General features: G+C 44.9%; 1 protein-coding gene across 1 annotated transcript; it reads left to right on the top strand.

The window, feature by feature from the left end:
* Positions 1-2,448: 2,448 nt before the first annotated feature.
* On the top strand, positions 2,449-15,159 carry LOC119405830 (zinc finger protein 239-like). The gene is made up of 3 exons (XM_037672661.2): positions 2,449-2,537; positions 6,766-6,924; positions 14,633-15,159. The coding sequence occupies exons 1-3, from the start codon at positions 2,449-2,451 to the stop codon at positions 15,150-15,152; spliced, it is 768 nt and encodes a 255-aa protein (XP_037528589.2). The 3' UTR covers positions 15,153-15,159.
* Positions 15,160-21,801: the final 6,642 nt, after the last annotated feature.

The following is a 21,801-nucleotide window of genomic DNA, read 5'->3' as shown; positions in this document are numbered from 1 at the left end:
GGAGAATGGGCAAGCTCTTTGTGCCCTTTTGCAGCAGTGTCTACAAATCTTGCAAATAGAAGTTCGCGCTTTTCACGCCTCTAGCACGCGAAGAAAGGCTTCAGGCATGGAGGTGTGCGATACCACGAAAAGACCGCGTCTTATTAGTATACAACGTCTACTCATTTACCTTAAATGTGACAAATTATCGTGCAACACCGAATCGCACACCATCCTCGCGAGCTTGTGCGCTAGGTCGCGTAGCTTGTTCTCAGGGATCGAAAAGATCTACCTGCGATTTACTTAAGTTCTTCAAAACACAAGAACACATAGGACCGGGACGCTCCTTCAATAAAGTGAAACCAACATTGGCAAGTGTTTGTTTAATTGTAGTTGCGAAGTTTGATGTCACAGGACATCGAAGTTGGAGATCCCGTGCGGCATTTTGAGTTGCTGAATTATTTTGTTTGCTTGGCATTCTCAGGTGCGCGAGAAATCAGAAGAAACGGGATATTCCTGCATTCCGCTCGTTTCTAAATGTAATCGCCGCGGTAGCGAACGTTTGACAACCGGATGTACTTCGCCTGAACGACAGCATCAGTTGTCTGAACGTGATAAGAGGGTGCTATTTCTCGTACGAAATACTTCAGATTCCGTTGCATTCGTCATATTCGCTATATGCACATTGCTTAACTGGAAGAGCTTTAACATAGAGGCAGCCTCCGGGGCTGAGCACACGTTGACGTTGCGTCCGCTTGAACGGGTCGTAGAGTGCCTCGATGCGTGCGGTCGTCAAGAAAGCCTACCGGGTCGTAGAGTTACTCTCTCTGCTACCTTTAGGTAGCAGATCTGCGCATCTGTCTTCCAAACGCCGCTAGCAACCATGCATTGCAGAGAAGCTGACGCTCGGGTCAATTCTTGTACTTTTAGACGCCGCTGTAGCGAACTGAATTAACACTAGTCAACGATAATCAATGTTTATCGCCGGTCTTCAACAAGCCGGGTATGTTAATTGCCGACACGATAGGCGTGTCACCTGCGCAAACGGAGTGCTACTTCACCGCATAGCTGTGGTTGCTAGCCGGACCTATGCGCAACTCTGCTACCTAAACCTAGCATATACAGTAACTATACTGGGTCAACGTTGGTAGCACCATCTCTCGGGCTGTTTGCCAATCAGAACATAGCCGCGCAGCGGGTAGTCCTGGCGTTCGCTAGCCAGTAGTATTTCTTGCACCGCGTATCTAAGGCATCACTGGTAGAAGACCACATGGAGAAATACGTTTGCTTGTCTGCAGGTTACTTGTTCGTGCCAACTATTTCCCATTGAACACGGCGCACGACACGATTGCCACAACACCAGGTATGTGGGCGGAGATGTTAGGACGCCAGCGCGCAATTTGCCGCAATTGAGAAATCAGCGCCTTGTACAGTGTTAACACTGGGAGGACGTGTCCATTCATGAATGTCATTGGATAGATTCACAAAGCCAAGCATTCATGAAAGGGAGAAAAAATCGCGTAAGAAAGGCATTTGGAATTCTTTACTCTGGGCTCAAAAGATAAATAATACAATGTTTCTGGATCTCCACAATCGGGTCGATGCCTGAGCGAAACGACCGCGCCAGAGCATATGGGCGTTGAATCCTGGCCGGAATTGCCAAGCTGCAGCCAGAGCCATAGCTGGAACCATAGCCAAAGCCACAACAATGTCCACAGCGGCTGCAATGGTCGCGGCAGACGTTAGTCGAGTCCACGACAGTGCTCGCTCCCCACGTCTTACCAGAAAAAGACCGGGAATTTTTTGCGATTCTTAGGTTCTTACGGACATCATAATCAAGCTGTTGAATAAGCCAGATACTCCGACAGCTCGAGCTTCCCTGCAACTGCTGGATGTTCTTAATGCAGTGTTTTTTGCGCTTGAGTAAACACGACGGCTCGCCCACAACCGTCCTAAAGGCCGCAGTTCCCTAATCGCAAAGCGCTGAAGTCGTGTAGGTCAGAAAAACTCCGGCCTCAGTGACCACTGTATAAGTGTGAGTGCAGTGCTAGTCTCCTCCTTTTTTCCTTCCATCCCCCTTCTCTTATCCCCAGTGCAGGGTAGCAAACCGAACACTCGTCCGGCTAACATCTGCCGTTCCTCCTCTTGCCTTCTCTCTCTCTCTCTCTCTCTCTCTCTCTCTCTCTGAGATCGATAAGTCATTTATGAGGGCGAATGAACAACTTCATAGCGAAGTTCTTCGGACGGCCGTGCTTGTTTTGGCTTTCCGTTGTCAAATGACTCACCTCTTTGTGAGTGCTAAGCCAACACTCCACATATGCCTTCTAGTCGAACACCTTGTTTCGCACTCTTTCTTAGCATACAGAGTTTTGCCTCGCAAAAGTACTGTCGCCACGTGCGTAAGCAACTTCCGTGCTTTCAGAGCATGAATATGAATTACAATCCGGAAGCACCGCTTCCTGGAATCCGATGGACAGCACCGGTGCGTCTCTCACACCGTCAAGTGCAAGTCAGGAGAGCCTGGTGCAAGGACCAGGCACTTCAGGAAACAGCGCAAGGTGAGCCCTTTCAAGGAATCACCTCACTTTCGAGACGGTAAGAAACAATACACACAAAAGGCGAGACAGTGACGATAAGCGATAGACAACAGCCAAGTGACGTGCCCATGCTGCGTGTATGCGCAAATATTCGACATCAGTAGTGCCTTTGGAGTCGCGTTGACTCGTCAGGGTCTAATGGCACTGCGCGGCAGAATTCTAGTGCCAAGAGAACTATTCCTTCCAGAGAAGTTCGCCACTGCACCACGCGACATCCGTGTTCCGGAGGAACGCCGTAAGGTACATTACCTTTCATTACATTAACTATTCAAAGGCTGGAAAGGCGCTCCAGCCTTTGAATAGTTATCCTTACACAGGAGCTGTCTGTGCCTAGGATTAAGAGATTTTATGGCGTCCGCGCGGAAAAACTCTGCCCTAAAAAGTGCGAGTGAAAGAGCCGACAACAAAAGCAAACGCGTATCGACACTCGCCGAGAGGTAGAGTGAAGTATGAAGGAGGGTTTCCGAGGCAACCCTCCTCTTCCCGACCGGAGAGAGCGTCGGAAAGGCGCCCTCACTCTCCTCCTTCTTTTCGTCTTCGTCTTGCTTGTTTGCGGGGTTGTTCACCAGAAGCACCAGTGGCCGGTTCCTCCCCAAAAGCGATCCGCCGACTAAGACAAGTAATCAGCACAAATCAGGGATAAATTTGTCTGATTGGTTTCCGTCCCGATGACGGCCGCCACCGCTCAAGACATTAAACAGCTTTAGGGCTGAGTCCCCAAAGAAGCTCGCGTACGTATGCCCTTGCGTACCTCTGTACCCCCAGCCTTACCCATGGAGAATACAAATGAACGAAAGTTCTCACGTACGCAAGCTGCTGTGGGGCCCCGGCACTAAAACTCTTCAATAGAATGTGTTTGTAGCGTTCATAAAAATTCTTTGTGACATATGTGCCGTGTGTTACACAGCATCGCTCGTTATCCACCTTCGCAGAGTGAAATGGCTCATTATATTTGTGATCCATGTGCTCTTCTTACCCACAACGATAGGCTAGTTTGCAGGTGTTTCCTGAAAACTTGCTCCTGTCTGGTTTCCGATTCGAGAATTCTAAGTAGCGCTGAAAGCGCGCATACCGTACATCAGCTCCAGGAGGAAGGAGAAGCAAAAAATATTCTTTGTACTCGCCATGTTCTGAAATGAACGCTTTGAGATAAACACGATCATTCCCTGACAGACCTTCATCAGGCTGTTAACGCGAGTGCTTGTAGTCTTCGAGTGAAGTCGCAAATTTGTATTTCGCGAAGTTACGTATGACGTGCGTATGTTAAGCGCGAATGGTTGCAGTAGGTGGTGCTTTCAATAATACGGTAGTGCCACTTTGTTTACTGTTATACAAACTGGCTCTACGGGGCGCCGCCCTATTGATACATTTGGCGTAAAGCCTTCCTGTACTTGCGTCATCACTGTCTGTATACATCATGAGAACAATACGTCTTGTACCTGTAGGACATCTGGGGCCACATCGAATTTCCAACGGAATACAGAGTATCACCAAGCCGAGCACCCATACTCCTACTACGGTATGTGCCCTCCTCTTTCGATTTTCATCACAGCAACCCCTATCCAAAAGCAGTGTAGCAACCCGACATTACGCCTGGATGGCTTCCCTACTAACAGTGGGCTCCTCCTTCTATGAAAGCGGTCCTTCTCTGTCTCCTTTCTCGTTACAATGCGGTAACTGCGTTCAGTCTTGTTTTACCCCTCTGTCTGTACTATGCCCCTTCATAGGTCATATCCCCAGTCTCATGTTCACTGCTCATACTAGGGCTGAGATAATCCTTCATTAGTGATGACAGATTACACAGTTTAGAAAAAAAAAAGCAATGAATGAACACCATTTAAGAGAGTTTTCACTGAACAAACATGATTTGGGTTAAGCTTGGTTAGAAATCGATGTCACAATGGTGTGCTGCTGATGGTGCGGTGCATGCCTTCTTTTCGACGGTGCGTTTCTTCGTTAGTGGGTGCTGCTTACCGCTTACCTCGACTAACCAACTAACACATTTCGCAATGCCCAATGTAGAGGACAATGCCACAGCCGTTGAACACGTGTCGCGAAAGGAACGACAACGTATAGAATAGTGCAGGAACTCCTGTTACTCATGATCGCCCTCTTAGTCGACGTAGTTTGTACGATCTGTTATCGAGCATGTCACGTTATGAAACGTTGTTGGTGGAGCTGCTTACTCATTCTCCCAGAGGAATGCCTCAGACCTTATTTTCATGATTTCGTAGGACGCAACGTCCTAATGTTTTCGAGGCGATTCCCTTCAGTAGCCAAGGACATTGTTTTTACTACACAGATGTTTGCGATAACGGAAGTGCTGGTGCTCAGAATCCGACCTCCATCAGAAGTGACGGGGACACAGTGGCCAAAACAAGCCGCGCAGACATCGTGCAGCCGTCAGCCACACCGGAAAACTACTCGAGGCGAGTAGTTAGGTTGAATTGAGCCACTAAGAGGCGAGTCAGAATGCACGTCTGCCGTTGTGTTATGGGAGGTACTTTTTCTACGCAACGGGGAGTCGAGGCACACGCTGCCGTAATAAGAAGCCGTAGCTGCAGGCCGTAATGCAAGTGGTAGTATCAGCGATGTGCGTTTTGGGAAACGTCGCCGTGGAATCGCAATAGCCGAGGTGCCCGGGAATGTTCTCTTCGGAACAAGCACGAACATTTTTCTTACTCCCCCTGTTCTACATCGTGGTTGAATTGTGACGGCGACTGTAGGTGTGTGTATGTCATATTACCTGTCCTCGCGCACGTGAGGCAACTCACGTTTAATTGATATGCGAACAGTTCCTGCGGTCAGTACTTAGAAGTGCGATTTTCTCGGCCAATTTGTACATGATGACAAAGTGAGAGGTTCCAGAAACGCCTTAGTCTTCTACGTTTCTACTCTTGTGCTCGCGTCATAGCCTGCTGGAACCCGTCACTTTGTCATGGCGTGTACTGTACTCAGTGTTAGTTTCCTTATTCATTATGAATTACCTATTCCGTCGATCAGTCCTCGTTGTGGGCATTAGTGAAGGCGACGCCAGGCCGCAGGCGGCACGGAAGCGTCTCCTCAGCCAGGGCCTCCTCTATAGATAGAGTAGGCGCTGTCTCGGCTCAAGATATTCCTGACGGAAGACTGAGCGGGACATGGGGATTCAAGGTAGCTGTGGTAGACGAACGTTGGTGAATAACGCGGAGTTCCACTGTTGAAGCATGGCATCACGTAACAACAAAACAGGATGCTCATTGAAGCCATATTCTGTTCGTCAAGCTCTTTGTCAAGAAAAACATGACGCTGTCTTCAAAAATATTTAGTTTCGCTTAAAGGCGAAGCAGTGAATGTGACAGCAGCAAATTGTAACGTATACGAGGTATAAGGCTGGCAGCTAGCTATATTGGATCAGACCTGGCCTAACTCAAGAAAATTCTGGTTTACCGGAATGCGGCCGCGCCATATAACCGAAGGGATTTTCGTGCTACCAGTTCTGTAAACGCGAACTAAGCGTTGAGAGCACAGCAAGGTTAGGAGCTGTCTCCGAATGTCTCTAGATGTCTGTAATGTCTGTAGACAACGCAGCTGCCATTCTCCACCCCCCCCCCCTCTCTCTCTCCTGGTGTCCCTTCATGTACCTTACGAAAGACGGGCGGGGCGTTTCTTCTCTCCTTGAGAAGCAATCGACGGCAGGCCTCGCAAGCGGGGTGTTGTTATCACATGCGCCCTCCGTGCGACGTAGATTGCCGGCTAGCTTCGTCTTAGCTTCCGCCGTGTTCATTCTCAGCGTTTGATTGTGGGTGGAACATTCGATACGCAGGGTGATGTAGTCATTTTAGACTTTATACGAAAAATGACGGCAACGGCGATGGCAGAAACACGTCGAGAGTGTTCATATAATTGCTATCGCGATATAAAGAAGCAATTATTTCACCTATTATACATTCCATTATCCTGTCACTTGCAGTGCTGCTAGGGGATCTACGCAAAGGGAACAGCTCAAGGACGGTGTCCGTGGTGAAGTAAACCACGTCAAGAAACCACGATGGGAACAACCCCGCATGTGCGAGATATGCAAGAAATCATTTAGATGGAACTATGATCTCGTGCGACATCGTCTTATTCATAAGGGCGAAAAGCCTTATCGTTGTGACATATGTGCTAAATTGTTCACCGCCCGGTCCACTCTCGTCGCACATCAAAGCACTCATTCAGATGAGAAACCCTACCGATGCGACATATGCGGAAAATCATTTGCACGGAGCGCTTATTTCGTGCGACATCGCCGTATTCATACGGGCGAAAAACCCTATCGTTGCGACTTATGTGCTAGACCATTTTCGAATCGCTCGAATCTCACGAGGCATCGCCGTATTCATTGAGGCGAGATACCCTACTTATGCGCAACAAGCACTTAATTCATTGCCCACTCGGGAAATTTTCGCAGGCATGAACGCACGCATACAGACGAGAAGTCGTTTAAATACGAAATATCTGGTCATTCATTCCCGACGTGGTACTCACTTAAAATGCCTCAGCGCGTGTACTGAGACTGAAATCTCTGAAAGCGTCGTCCCCCCCCCCTCCCCCCCCCCCCCCCAAAAAAAAAGATTCATAATCACTTCGAGCAGTCATGTACGAATGAGTAACTTCACTTTCATATAGGCGTGTACCTTTCACTAGCGAAATAAGTGTGGAATCAACCAAGAACACACACAATAAATGTATACATGTTCCCCTTAACGAGGTGAACGAAACGCCATTGCGGTCTGCGCACTGCGCACTCCAGTCTTTCTTTTTAAAACGAACGGTACAGTCAACTAACATGTTCGCTGACTTTTTATGCGCGGTTAGTGCAGCAATGTTTTTAAGCGTTTTGTTAACTTACCTCTTACGTTGTGTGTCATGCATACGCGTACTGTAGCAGCAGGGAATCATGCGTGTATAAGTAAGTTTTGTAGCTCAACTTTTACCTCAAGACGTGAGGAAGAAGCGGTGCAGAACAAACAATACCGCCTTTCTTTCTTGAAAACAAAACAAAAACCGAATAAAACCACGCGTGTAACAAGCCGGCCTCTCGTCTCGGGGAAAACGGCTGTATGAGACGCACGCAGTAAAGCAATTTGACTGGCTTGTGGACATTTGAACATTGTTTATTTTGCAGGAAAAAAAAATACAAAATTTCCCTGCGGGAGGCAAAGACTAAAGGCTAAATAGCCTGACGAGGTCTTGACCTCCTGATACAGTCTGCGTCAGTGCCACATCATACACATTTACACATCAGTAACATACACATATACAAATAAGTGACATATTATACACATATTATACACATTTCAGTAGTATGAGATATTACTTGGTTTTATGCTATCATATTCATGTTTTTTTTTCATACATATACGTTCACAAAGATTTATACATTCAGAACGTGCTTACTTCTGCACACATACACAAAAATGTTTTACAAGAAACAGGCTTCTTTCTACATAATATACATTCAGAATATAATTTTCATAAAGAGAAAAAAATATTGGAATCAAACGATTCTGTTTTAATATCATTGTTCACAGCAAAGAAAAAAAAAGGGAATCAACTAAGTATACAAGTATTCCTAAATGTAAATGCCTATGGATCCACTATGACGTTAGTCGAAAGAAGAAATGATTTATGATGACATTTAAATTTTTTTGTTTTCAGTGTAAAGTCTATATTCGATTCGTGAAGGTTTAGCAATTGTACAATCTTATAATCAATAGCCTGCTTGCCATAGTTCGTGCGTGCTTTCTTGGTTTTGCGGGTAGAATTTCTGAAGCCGTATTTTGTTGATACAATGCGTGGGAAGGAATCCTGTAGTTTATGCTTATGAATGTGTTGCATCAGCTTAAGGTTATATACTTTCCTAACAGACAGAATTTCATGTTTAAGAAAAAGCGGCTGAGTGTCTAGGTCCTTGGGATGACCTTTATATTTTTCTATTATACGGAGCATGCGCTTTTGCAAGATGAATATTCTGTCGTAATTGGTCTTAGTTGTTGTTCCCCATACAAGCATTCCGTATAGAAGTTTGGAGTAAAACATGCTATAATACAATGATTTAGATAGCCATGAAGGGAGGAGGAAAGCGATCTTACTCAAGCACCCTACAGAATGAGCTAGATCTGCCAAGAGACTATTGACGTGCGGTGTCCATGATAAGTGCTCGTGAAACCAGACTCCCAGGAATTTTTGTGTGCTGACTTGTTCGAGTCGCTGATCGTTAAACGAAATTACTATATTATCACTGATGCGCTTGTTAATGGGCCTGAACATAATAAATTTGGTTTTTTGCGTGTTTAATTTTAGTTTGTTTTTTGTTAGCCAACCTGAAAGTTTCGAGAGGTATGTATTTGTTGAATCTTCTACTTCCTGAATGGTGGAGCCTGTGAAAAATATACTTGTGTCGTCAGCGAACATTTTAATTTCGGGTGTATACTGGACCTCTGTAATATCATTTATATATAAAAGGAAAAGCACGGGGCCTAAAATGGACCCTTGTGGAACTCCTTTCTTTATGCTTAAATACTCGGATTTTTCACTGTCTATACTAACAAATTGTTGTCTGGATGATAAGTAGCTTTTAAATAAATCAGAGACTACTCCTCGAATTCCATAGCGGCTTAATTTCAACAGTAAAATATGATGGTCAACAGAATCGAACGCTTTACGCAGGTCAAGGAAGACACCTAACGTGAACATTTTATTTTCAATATTTTCTATTATGCGGCTTTTTACATCAATTAGTGCCTCTTCCGTGGTTTTATTTTTGCGAAAACCATATTGATGCGGTGATAAGATGTTGTATTTCTCAAGATATTTCATAAGGCGCGTATTTATACATTTTTCATAAATTTTTGAGAAGACAGGTAATACAGATATCGGACGATAATTTGTTAATTCACTAGTGTTGCCACCCTTATGAATGGGTGTAACTTTGGCCACCTTAAGTTTTGTTGGGAAGATTCCAATCAGAAAGGAATAATTTATCAGATATGCTAATACGGGACTAAGTATAGATGCGACGGCTTTAACTGGAATCACGGGAATAAACGTCATCACCACAAGTATTTATAGTGGTCTAATGCAAAAAGAATTTTTGAGATTCATCGCAGTGTTTCCTGTTCAGACACCTAGCTGTGTTCATAGACGTAGCCATACCAAAAATGCCTCCAGGCAAACTCTAATTGACTGCACTTGTGTGTTGTGAGAAACAGAGTTGAAATATCCGCACAGAAACCTCTGTTAGCTGTCATTACCAATTGCTGCTGTGAAGTTTGTGTGAATTCGATCGTCTGTTATAACTATCGACATACATGTGTGACATGCATGACCTTCTTATTCATACTAAAAAACTGGGCCTGCAAGCACAGACACGAGAAAAGTCAATACACCAGAAACGCCGAGGTGCACTCTTGTTGACGCTTTTTTTTTTCTCGTTTTTTAGGAGCTTGCTCCTTCTGCTCGCCCTTGTCCGTTGTCGACGTGTACACTACTTCCCATTGCTCCCACCAGAGGCGCAGCTGCGCTCACCGGTGATTTCAAGAATGCTCACTAGATGGCACGCCGCCGCTCAAGGCGGCGCACACCACGCTTGCCGCATGCGCTAGTTAGATAGGTGGCCGCTAGAGGGCCGTACCTCTCGTTTGGTGCTCGCGTTTGGCGCGCTTCCTTTCTCTTCGCCGGGAGCTCACTCAGTGAACAGAGGGCCGGGCCTCTCGTTTGGCGCGCTTCAGTTCTCTTCGCCGGGAGTTGACTCAGTGAACACTCTTCGTTGCCGCTCCGCAGCATGAACACCCCAGCTAAGGCAGTAACGCGACGGTCTCGCCGCCAAGACCCTGCGGTGAGAGACTGGGGGACCGAATCGAAGAGGGCTAATGTATATATAACAATTTTGTCAAGTCTATATATGATAGAAGAGGAATGTGTACGGAAGATTCGCGGGTTACCCGATTATCTCCGAGCAAGCTCCTCTAACATTGTTCATTTCGTGGATATGGCGGTGATTTTTTATTTTTTTATTCCTTCATATCGGGAAATTTACTGATGAGAGTTATGATGGAAATCAAGGTTTGAACGTGCATTCAAATGGGGGACGGCAAAAGTTTTTTATCTTTGTTTGATCTTGGGAAGGACATCTGGTAAGGCTTAAAGGAGCGTCTTTTACAGCTTTGCCAATCGTCTCTTGTGACACAGTTTTATCGCTAGAACCTTAAATTTATTTTCTTCGTTACGTGAGCAATGTATCCGCGCGAGCGAATTATACCTTAAGCATTGTCTTAAGGTATAATTACGGCAAAGCTTTAGCTTCACCGAATGTTCATCGATGATGAAGAAACCTATGGCGAAGTCTGTTTGCGTTTACTCTGGAAGACTTAAATCCCGTACACTGCGACTGTTCGCGCTAAGACGCCGAACGACATATTCTGAAGGCAGCACTTCATTTTGCAACGCGGCTCGAGCTTGGATCTACGCCACCTTCTAGGCCCGTGGCAAGACAGCGTCTGTGCGATGCGCAACACGAAAGCGCTGTTAGTGTCTTGAGGAACACTCGACTTGCCGAAATTTTGTTAATGACAATTTCGTGAATATATGTGCGTTTGTGACTGTACGTACTATTTTTGTGTATATGTTTGTGTACACCACAGTCGTCACCAGACACTTGGAGTAGCAAGCCAGGCGATAAACCAGGCTAACATCTCCGGGAATTTCATTAACGATTATTATCTATCTATCTCATATTTTACTTGGAGCGACGAAATCCGAATGACTACAATAGCGGCTGTGGGAAACGAAGGACGGGGACATAAAATTGTCGCCTACTTTGTTATCGTTTAAATGTCAATAAAAGAATTTACTGTCTGATCAACTTTAAATGTTTCTTCGCTAATTTGTAGCGGTGTAATTTAGCCATGATTGTGGATTTACCTTGCTCCTTTGCATATGACGTGCGTCCACACATAGTTTATTAAATTTTTGCGGATGTGAATGTATCTTTTGCTTTGTATTAGACTGTATTTTTGTAGAACATCTACCTTGTGTCCAGGTCCTGTCACTGACTTTGGGAGCCTTGTCTGTATATCAGTTGTACTATATTGTTATTAATGAAAATAAACTGAAACTGAGAAAGGTTTAATAAACTGCTATTTTTGCCGCCTGCACCAGGTGGTGTAGCAGATACAGCTAAAACACGCTCTAACGTAACTCAACTTTCGGAAATTCTCGATCTAACGAAGAAATTTCCATTCCACGGCAGGTACCCACGTGATTCAAGGTTGTCATCCACTCGAATTAACGAAGTTTTCGTGGCACTGAACTCGATCTAACGAATTCTTTCTCGAAAGAAGCAAAAACGCAGCGATTTCTCTCAGATTTTCCTACAGATGGCTTTCCTTCGAGCGTGCTCTGTAAGTTGACATCTTGAATTCTCGTCCAAATACGCGGACACTGAGCAACCCCTGTACAGCAAATTGTATCGCATTGATCAGCATTGCCGCATTTAACGAAAAAACCGGATATCATGAATTCTAGTGAATAAAGTAATGATAAACCTTTGAAAAGGGGATGTCGCTAGAGCCAACGTGTCGACAAGAGGGCTTCTTTGAAGCAAATATTGTCGCTGTTGACTGCAGTTGTAGGGAATTTAATTGTGCTCGTCAAAAATACCAGAAACAGACTTTGTTTGGAATATTCCTAATTTAACATTATCGGCGACGCAGTTTTAGTCGCGGAAAGGGCTAAAACTTATTTCTTCGGCAAAGCAGCCTGTTTCAGTGTATGTATTTTCTCGTACAACAGCAGACTCCCAGGCCTTATCCCCAAGACAATTAACCCTTTCAGACGCCACCTATGAAGAACTGTCTGTAAATGCCCCAAATCTATGCGATGTTTCAAGGCACTCCGATGTTTTATTGTAACAAAAATATTGTCGTAACATGTTAATTTATGCGTGTTATAGTAATCGTTCCTAATTGGTAATTAAATATCTGTTTATTCTGAAGTATTCATGCCTTGTTTTAGATGCGAAGTATCTTAAGGCCGAGCACCCTTACTGCGCATGCGCATACCCTCTCCACACACACCCCCTCTCCACTTTCCCTCTCCCCTCCCCTCACCGCTTTCCCTCTCCCGTTCCCATCTCCCCCCTCTTCACTTTCCCTCTCCCCCTCTCCACTTTCCCTCTCCCATACCCCTCTCCCCTCCCCCTTTCCACTCTCCTCTGAAACGCCGGCTAGACATGCCGAAATTCTCTCCTGCGCAACGCCGCGATGTGCTCGAGGGCCTGCGCGTCCCCTCCCCTTCTCTCTCCTCTCCTACGCTGCCCCCCTCTCGCCCGCCTGTCGACCGCGTTCCCCGCTCGCCCTGTGAGAATTAACGGCCAGGCTAGATGGAAGATACGACGCGCGTAGCGTCCCTCTTCGCGTTCCACGACGCGAGGTCGGTAGCATGCCCAACGAACGCCAACGGAACGCGATCGTGCAAGTGCTCCGGCGTCGCATCGCCTCATGGTCCCCTTTAGCGGGAGATGGTCTAATTTTTTATTATGCAGGAGGTTCAATTCATCGAAACCTCAATGTATCTGGCTGTTCCGTAGCCCCTAGTCGATACAAACAGCAAGTACAAGTGGTTTACACAATTGTTTACATAGCGTCACAAAGGGTTAAATATGAAGCTTAGGATGCGCGAAAATACTCTGTCATGTTTTGACCGAGAAATTGCTGCTGCTCCTTGCTGACTAATAGACTACTAATACCCACTAATAGATATATTTACTCCTAAAACGCCACATCAGCGGCAATTTCCAGCACAGCGTATTTGCATGAAAGGAAAGCGTGAGCAAACTGAGATAAATGTGCGAGTATATGAAATGGAAACATTTTAAAATGACGCCATGACTTTTTAAACTGCACCGTAGAATTCATCTATAGCGGACAAAACTGATGTAGTGTGGCGCTAACGTGTTGGTAGGGCTCGTAAATATAGACATAATCATAGCCTTAATTTGCGACAGTGCCCTGAAGACACTCCAGTGAATTGCTCGTTTGCTATTTATTTCTTCTAATTAATATTTTTGGAACGCATTGTGGTCTGCTTTAGTAAATTTTGTGAGGTGACTAAGTTTACTACGGAAGTCCTGCGTTGATGCACATCACGAGATTTCCTGAGAAGTGTTTTGGAGGTTACGGGAAGCAGCAAAATTTCGCAAGCGTACAGAAGATCAACGAGACATGAAAAGCTCCACAGTACGTTTTGTTGCGTACTACAGAAACCAGCAGTCGTCAACGACGGAAAAGCATACACTTTGGTTGCTTATCTTGCAGTACAGCAAAGCGCCATAATCTTTTAAATGTGTTTTCACTGCGAGATTAAAGATAGCCAGCTACACACGCTAAATTTGGTTCCGTTATGAAAACATTCAACGTATTATTGCAAGGAGCATGCCATAATACATGATGGTGCCTTTGTCAGGATATGCTCAGGTAAGAGCTCAAGCTCAGCTAAGATGAGCTATCAATATTAGTCATGCAAATGTCGCATATAAGTAAGTAGCAAAGAAAGCGCTTGTAAGCCCCTACATAACTGCTACGCAACACTGACTTATTCAGTGCCTGCAGCTACACGTCCGGCAGCACAACTCGAGACTTTAATCTCAATACCTCTGACAAGACACACGAGAATGCTGTTTGAACCGTCAAACTGCATGTACCGTCTTTCCCTTTGAGTTGCACTGTACAAGTGCGCATTGCTCAACCAATCAAGAACGAGAAGATTTGTACACATGTGAACAGAAGGACAGCTGTGTTCTTTTTTCAACGCTCAACGTCCGCGGCCATCAAATGCACAAGTCTTATATTTTTCCTGAACAAAGGAAATGATGGATGAATACAAGTTCCCGATGCACAGGAGCATGTTTGGGCGAATCGCCCTCCCATTAAAGCTATAACCTGTTCGGAAACCTTTATATCGAGAAAAAGATGCTGACCCTCCCAAAAACAATCTTTGTGCCGTACTAAATACTGTTGTCTGGTCTCTTGCAGGATTGCTACTGCCTCCACACAAGAAGGAAAGCACAAAGATACCAGCGGTACCTACAGCCACGTAAACCACGGCATGATAACATCAGGGGAACGAAGCCACATGTGCGAATTATGCGGTAATTCATTTAAAACGAACCACCAGCTCGCGACACATCGCCGCACTCACACAGGCGAGAAGCCCTATCATTGCGACATGTGCGGTAAATCATTTTCAGTAAAGTATAGTCTCGATGTACATCGCCGCACGCATACAGGCGAGAAGCCCTTCAAGTGCACGACATGCACAATGTCTTTCACACAGAAAGGAAATCTTCGCGTACATGAACGCACTCATACGCGCGAGAAGCCCTTCAAGTGCGCGACATGCACAAAGTCCTTCACACATCAGCGAAATCTTCGCGTACATGAACGTACTCATACGGGCGAGAGGCCTTATAAATGCAAGATGTGTGAGTATTCATCAACCACATCGTCAAATCTTGAAAAGCATCAACGCACACACAGAAACAAGAAACCGTGAGCCTCCCGAAAAAGGAACAATATCACTTCTACTGACGATGCATCAAAGAGCAACTCCACATTAACGCAGCTCTGTATTCCTTCTCTGGTAAAGTGTGCAGGCATTCATTCGCGTAGAAAAAAAAGCTTTAATACGAAACCGTCGATGAACATGAGTGCTGAATTTTTACGCGTTGGTAAGGCCATATTTTTAGAAATTTAACTTACCTCATACCTAACGACAACCACACATGGGCACCTCGATGTTCGCATGGCTGTGTATCCCTTTCACCGCCGAAATGTGCAATCAGTCATTCGAGTACAATAGAATGTTGGGATACGGAACCTTCGATCAATATAAGTGCTCATTTCGACGTACGATTTGCTTAGGTGACGTTTTTAGATATGTAACGAGCCTCGCACCTCAACAAGCACACCTGGGCTTGTTGTGCTTGTAGGTCAGTCGTATAGGTCAACGTTTATTTCAAGACGTTAGAGAAAAGCAGTGCAATACAATACTGCAGTTCTTTCTTAAAATAAAAAAAAATGAAAAAAAAAATGTGGCCGATCTCACTCACTCTGGGAATCGATGTAATGCGAAGCAGCCAGCGAAGGGCTCCACACATCGCTTTGTCTGTGTTTTAGGCAGATGAGACCATTCATGCCATGACATCTACCTCACTATATATTGCATGTTCCCATGAATGTATGCATGTACAATCTGGTATATACCATGCTAATGAAACATATTCTGCTATATACAATGCATGACCTTTCATTTATGTTCGTCGCGCGCTCATGCATGCCATACCAATTCTGGCACATATCCATTAACAAAACAGCCAGAAGCGCACCAAGACAGCGTCATGTAAATCATGCCATACATGATATGCATGTCATGATTTGCATGTTGGGACTTATCATTTATGTTCGTCAACGTCATGTCACGCAATACCAAATTTTGTACATGTCAAGCTGGCGAAGTGGCGGCTAGCGCACCATGCGTGTGGCATGTAAGTCATGCCGTACTTGACATGCATGTCAAGATTTTTCTGTTACCATCTGTCATTTATTATTGAGAACTCATCAATTAGTTCTCATTATTATTGTCTCTGAAAACAAAAAAATGAGCCCTTAAAAGTCATCTTCTTTCCTTCACCTGTGATTTATGTTCGTCATACAGTCACATCGCGCAAATTCCAGTTTTGGTGTGTGTCAACCGAGAAACACGGCAGTGAGCACACTATGAGCATGACATGTCAATCATGCCATACATGACATACACCTTAATATTTTCATGCCTCTCAATTATGTTCGTCATACAGGCATGGCCCGCAATACGAACTTTGGCGTATATCTATCTAGCGAACCGGCCACAAGCGCACCACGAGCGTGGCATGTAAGTCATGCCGTACATACCACGCATGTCATGATTTTCGTGTTATCACCTGTCCTTTATATTCGTCATACAGTCACGTCACGCAATACCACTTTGGCACTAGACAAGCTAGTGAAACGGCCGCGAGCGCACCACGAGTGTGACATGTAAGTCATGCCGTACATAATATTAATGTCATGATTTTCATGTTACCACCTGTCATTTATGGTCGTCACACAGCAATGTCTTGTCACACCAATTTTGGTATATATCCATTTAATTAAACAGCCCCGAGCGCCTGAGACCGTCAGGTAAATATTGCTGTACAGGAAATGCGTGACATGATTTGCACTTAGGACATGCCGTTTACGTTTATCATACAGTATTATGTCAAAGCAATGTTGGCATAGATCCAATTAACAAAACGGCCAGGACAGCAAAGTCGTAGTTAATTTAAAGAGACGACCAGGAGAGCGCCCAGTGGTAGCGGCTGGATGGATGGATGGATGGATATAGATGGATATAGATAGATGGATGAATATAGACGGATGGGTATGGATGGATGGATATAGACGGATGGATATGGATGGATGGATATGGATAGATATATAGATGGATAGATAGATGGATAGATAGATACGCTCAAAGTCGCAGCAGTACGCTAAGAAACGCCTCGCATTTAAACAAACATGCTTTTGAGAAGCGTGTCTTACACATCGTGAAAAACCTCTGACTGAAATGGACGTGGTGCACAACGTTATATAGTTTTCTTTGATGTCATAGAACTATTTGCAATGGTCCAGCGCAGAAGAATGCTGGTGAATATTTTGAGTGTGTCCTCTTCGTACACCTACTAATGTCGCAAGTGGACGTAGCTGTACAGAAAATGTTTGTTGTTAAATACGAACTGGCAGTACCACTGCTTTCTGTGTAGCCGGAGAATTGAAATTGAGCTCGGGAAACGGTGGGTATGCAGATTACTGGATTCTCATGTGAATTTTTGATGGCAGATTTTTTCTTTTATGACGATCAACAGAGTGCATATGTGCGGTTAATATGCTCTTTTTACTTATCTCTCACATGCTTTTTCTTTTTATCTTCCGGGTATAAGGATAGTGGCACTTGAGACTCAAGTTATGAGGCGTTTCCTTGTATGATACACTCCGAGACCCTAAACATTTTTGATGGCGGGACATTAGGTAAGACATAGGCAAGTTTTTATTTGGCATACTAGCCGCTTCATTTAACAGAGTGCTTAGTTGCTATAGATTTAACCATTTTTCTTCGCGTTGGCTGAGAGTGCATTCTAGCACAGCAACAAGAACACACAGTTGACATACAACTTCAAAGTATAATTACAGTCGAACTTGATCTTCACTGAACATTGGTCTATAATGAAGGAGAACCTCTCATCCAGATATGCGAGTGCGTTGGCTCTCAGTATCTAACTCGAAGTGGTAAAAATCAACATTATCTCAGTCACTATAACAGAGGAGGTGAAGAAAGGATTAGGAAGCCTCTTCCAAAAACTGCTAACTCTGCTAGATACCCCTTGCGATGTAGCAGACACGATCACGTGTGTTTCAAAAGGGGTACCATGCCTGTTCACAAATTTCATCCGACAGATTAGGTGAAAGTCCATGTGCTGGACACGGCCGTTTTGCTATTGTACCGCCATGTTGCGCGATGATTCCGACCCTACGAATCCGATGACTGAATAAACACCCGGCCGTGCTGACTCGACACCTCAGCTGAAACAACGTGTGTTATGGACATGCTACACAAGACCACTATATTACTTCGCCTGCGTGTGCCGATCCCACATACGCCTCGCCTGTGTGGTATCCCCATAAAATCACACAAATGCGAAACATTCAGACAGTACACAATCTCTCTGCATGTTTCATTTGACCAAACTAATCGCAACACTAGTATCACAGAAATGAGAGCTGCTCGTAATCTTCCTTCTCTACCCAGCCTCAAGAGGCCATCGCACATTCGTATTTATCAAAAACTGTAATACCACAATCTTGCTCTTCGATCCTTGTTGATACTTTAAGCACCATTTCCATGACATCGGCTTGATAGCATGCATCAGGTTAACATTAAATGTTTCTCTACTGCTGAAGGCTCCCTGTAATTTCTTCCCAGAACCCAAAAGAAACGTAATCTGTTACCTGCTTCCGTAACGGACATAGCTATTCCCCGTGCTTTTAAAATCCTCTAAGCTGATGTAAGAATACTGCACTATTATCACTTGTGTGCGAGCTACTTGGAATGTATTACTGTGTGTATTTTACCTGTATATATAACTTTTCCGCGTAGAGTTTTATTTCATTCATTCTCATTTGCATTGTATGGCCCTCCCTTGTGTGATGTATGTCATGCCCTTAAGGTACTCTAAGTAAACAAATAAACAAGTGTATGAATTTCTACGCTGTCACGAACAGTGAGTTTAAGTTTTGTCTCCCTTCCAGATGTGTGTTTCATTGTGACATTTGTTTATTCATTGTGAACTCATGTATATAGGTCACTGCAAAATGATTCTGCATAGATATGAGCCAGCGAAGATTTTTGAGAAATGGGATAGACGTTTAGTTCTTTCATTGTTCAGAAGTAGGTGGATGAACCTTCGGCAAACTTTGATACTGGAGTCGCCTGACCACGTGGAATGTAAAGAGTATCTATATTATGTACAAGAGCCTTTTTGTAACAAAGTAAGAATTATACATTTTGTGTAATGCTTTCACAATTGATGTACCTGAGATAAATATCTCTCAGTTCGCTTATGACAATTTTTATTAGCAGGCACACTGCTACCGTTGGCACTTCTGCTTTCATCTGTGTGTAACCGCGCGTCATTCAATAAACGAAAGATCCCTATACGGCATTCATAGTCTTCACAGCCTCGATATGGGTCGCGGACGTACTCTAATGTGCTCGTAAATGTGCGCCGGCAAGTGTTCTGAAATAAAGTTCGGAGTTTGTGCCCGTCCAGTGTACACCTTTTTTTGTCACAGTCTATGTGCGCTGTCGTACTGTTGCAGAAGGCGCCAACTAGCACAAATGAGTGTTACTCGCTGTATTGAGCGTCTTGTAGAAGGCGTCTGCACACGGTGGTGGACACAAGAAGACTGGTTTATTGATTACAAAAGGAACGCTTGAATACAGCGTTGCCGGGTGTTGCTCTATTGGCTGTGCACAGTGTTGCCTTGTTGACTGCCCGCTGCATCCTCCTTTCTTTGAAGGCGAACCACATAAAAAAAACACTGAAAACACAAACATTTAACGCCGGTCGGTAACAGTCCTTTCTCCTAGGCTGTTTCACTCTCTTGGAATGCATGAGTGTAGGCCAGGCGAGATGGTGGTTTTGGGGTCTGGTGGATCGTCGGCAGGAATCGTCAGGGTTCGGTGAGCCTGATGTACCGGATTGCGGTCGTTCCTGCGTAGCCTGCGGAGGTTCTGGCCCCTGCGGTACGGCTCCACTTGTAGATGAATCGGAGGTGTCCTCGCTGTCATCGGCGTTGAAATGGAAGAATCGACAGAACACTTCTGACGTTTTGCGGAGGTGTTGTCTATTTCCAGAACACCTCCGCTGTGTGAGACTTACAAAGAGGGTTCAACTTAAATTGAGGACGACGCAGCGAGCGATGGAAAGAAAAATGATAGGTGTAATCTTAAGAGACAGGAAGAGGGCAGAGTGGGACAGGGAAAAAACGGGGGTTTCAACATCATAGTTGAAATCAAGAAGAAGAAATGGATATGGGCCGGGCACGTAGCACGTCGGCAGGATAACCGGTGGTCATTAAGGGTAACTGACTGGATTCCAAGAGATGGCAAACGCGTGAGGGGGAGACAGAAAATTAGGTGGGTAGATGAGATTACGAAGTTGGTAGGTATAACGTGGCAGCAGAAAGCACAGGACCGGGTTGATTGGCGGAAGATTGGAGAGGCCTTTGCCCTGCAGTGGGCGTAGACAGGCTGATGATGATGATAATGTTGATGATGTCTATTTCGACGGAAAACCCTGCCATCTTCTGTCGGAATGGTGTACGACCTTGGCGCCACGAGATCTTGGACTTGTGCTTTTATTTCCCATCTACCATCTTTGAGAACGCGGACGATGTCTCCCTTCTGTAATAGAGCAAGTGATCTTCTTGGTGTATTTGATTGAACATGTTTTCGCGTGGGCCTTGGGGGTGACACTGAGAAATCTGGAAGCAGCGTTCTGAGATTTCGTCCCATCAGCAGCTCTGCTGGCGACCGGCAATCCTCATGAGGGCACACCCTGTAGTTAAGAAGGTCAAAATAGAGATCCTTTTTACTCCTCTCCGTCTTGTCCAGAATCCGCTTGACCACTTGGACGCCCTTCTTGGCGAGTCCATTGGATCTGGGAAAATGCGGACTTGAAATTGTATGCTTCAAGTCATATCGAGCAGCAAAATCTTTAAACTCTTTTGACGCGAACTGAGGGCCGCCTACAACTGAGGGCCGCCACTACAAGCTTCTAATGGTAACCCGTGCCTTGCAAAGATCTGACGTAGTTTGTGAATGACAGCTGTTGCTGAGGTCTCCTTTATCTATTAGACTTCAGGAAAATTAGAATAGGCGTCATAGACAACCAAAAAATTCTTTCCAGCATGCCGAAAAAGATCTGCACCACCGTCACTATATAAATGATTTTATTACAGAGAGAGATAGAGAAAGAAATGAATATGGAACGACAGGGCTGTAAACCGGAAAATAAGAACCTGGTTCCCTACCCTGCACTAGGGAAGGGGTAAATAGAGACCGAAAAATAACGAAGATAAGAATGAGGGAGGGAGGTAAGTGGGGACGCACACACACGATCGTGCACTCAAATAATCCTTCAACGAGGCTGGTCGCTCGCAGACAATTCAACAGCGCCTTTGTCGCCTTCTGGCGTGAAGCTCGTTCTTTCCAGCATTGACTTTCCAGCAGTGCAAGATTGACTTCTCAGATAGTGGCCAGTCTTCGAAGCGCGGAGACACTGCTGAGAGGGATTGTCCCTAGTAGCTGTAGTGAGGGCAATTGTCGAAATTTCAATTTCAGAGCAAATTGTCGAAATTTCAATATCATTCCACTGCAGCGTCCCCGACAATTATATCGTGATTTTTACGACGTACAACCCCAACAATTATTATTATTAGTTGTGCGGACTCCCAAATAGGCCTTGTATGTCGCCGTCATTTCGAGGCAGTTTACTGTCGTGCTCTAGCCGACCCCAGGTACCTGATAGGAAAACAATGAGGTTAGAAAATGTTCATGTTAT

The sequence above is a fragment of the Rhipicephalus sanguineus genome, chromosome 9 (assembly GCF_013339695.2).
Source record: "Rhipicephalus sanguineus isolate Rsan-2018 chromosome 9, BIME_Rsan_1.4, whole genome shotgun sequence".
Classification (NCBI taxonomy): Eukaryota; Metazoa; Arthropoda; class Arachnida; order Ixodida; family Ixodidae; genus Rhipicephalus; species Rhipicephalus sanguineus.
This window is presented reverse-complemented; position numbering and strand designations above follow the sequence as displayed.

What these genes read in the sequence shown, in the direction of transcription:
- LOC119405830 (XM_037672661.2), top strand. Translation starts at nt 2,449, where the DNA reads ATGGACAGCACCGGTGCGTCTCTCACACCGTCAAGTGCAAGTCAGGAG. An exon ending in ACTTCAGGAAACAGCGCAAG is followed by an intron (nt 2,538 to 6,765) that starts GTGAGCCCTTTC and finishes CGCACATCAAAG; the next exon opens with CACTCATTCAGATGAGAAAC. An exon ending in AATCGCTCGAATCTCACGAG is followed by an intron (nt 6,925 to 14,632) that starts GCATCGCCGTAT and finishes GGTCTCTTGCAG; the next exon opens with GATTGCTACTGCCTCCACAC.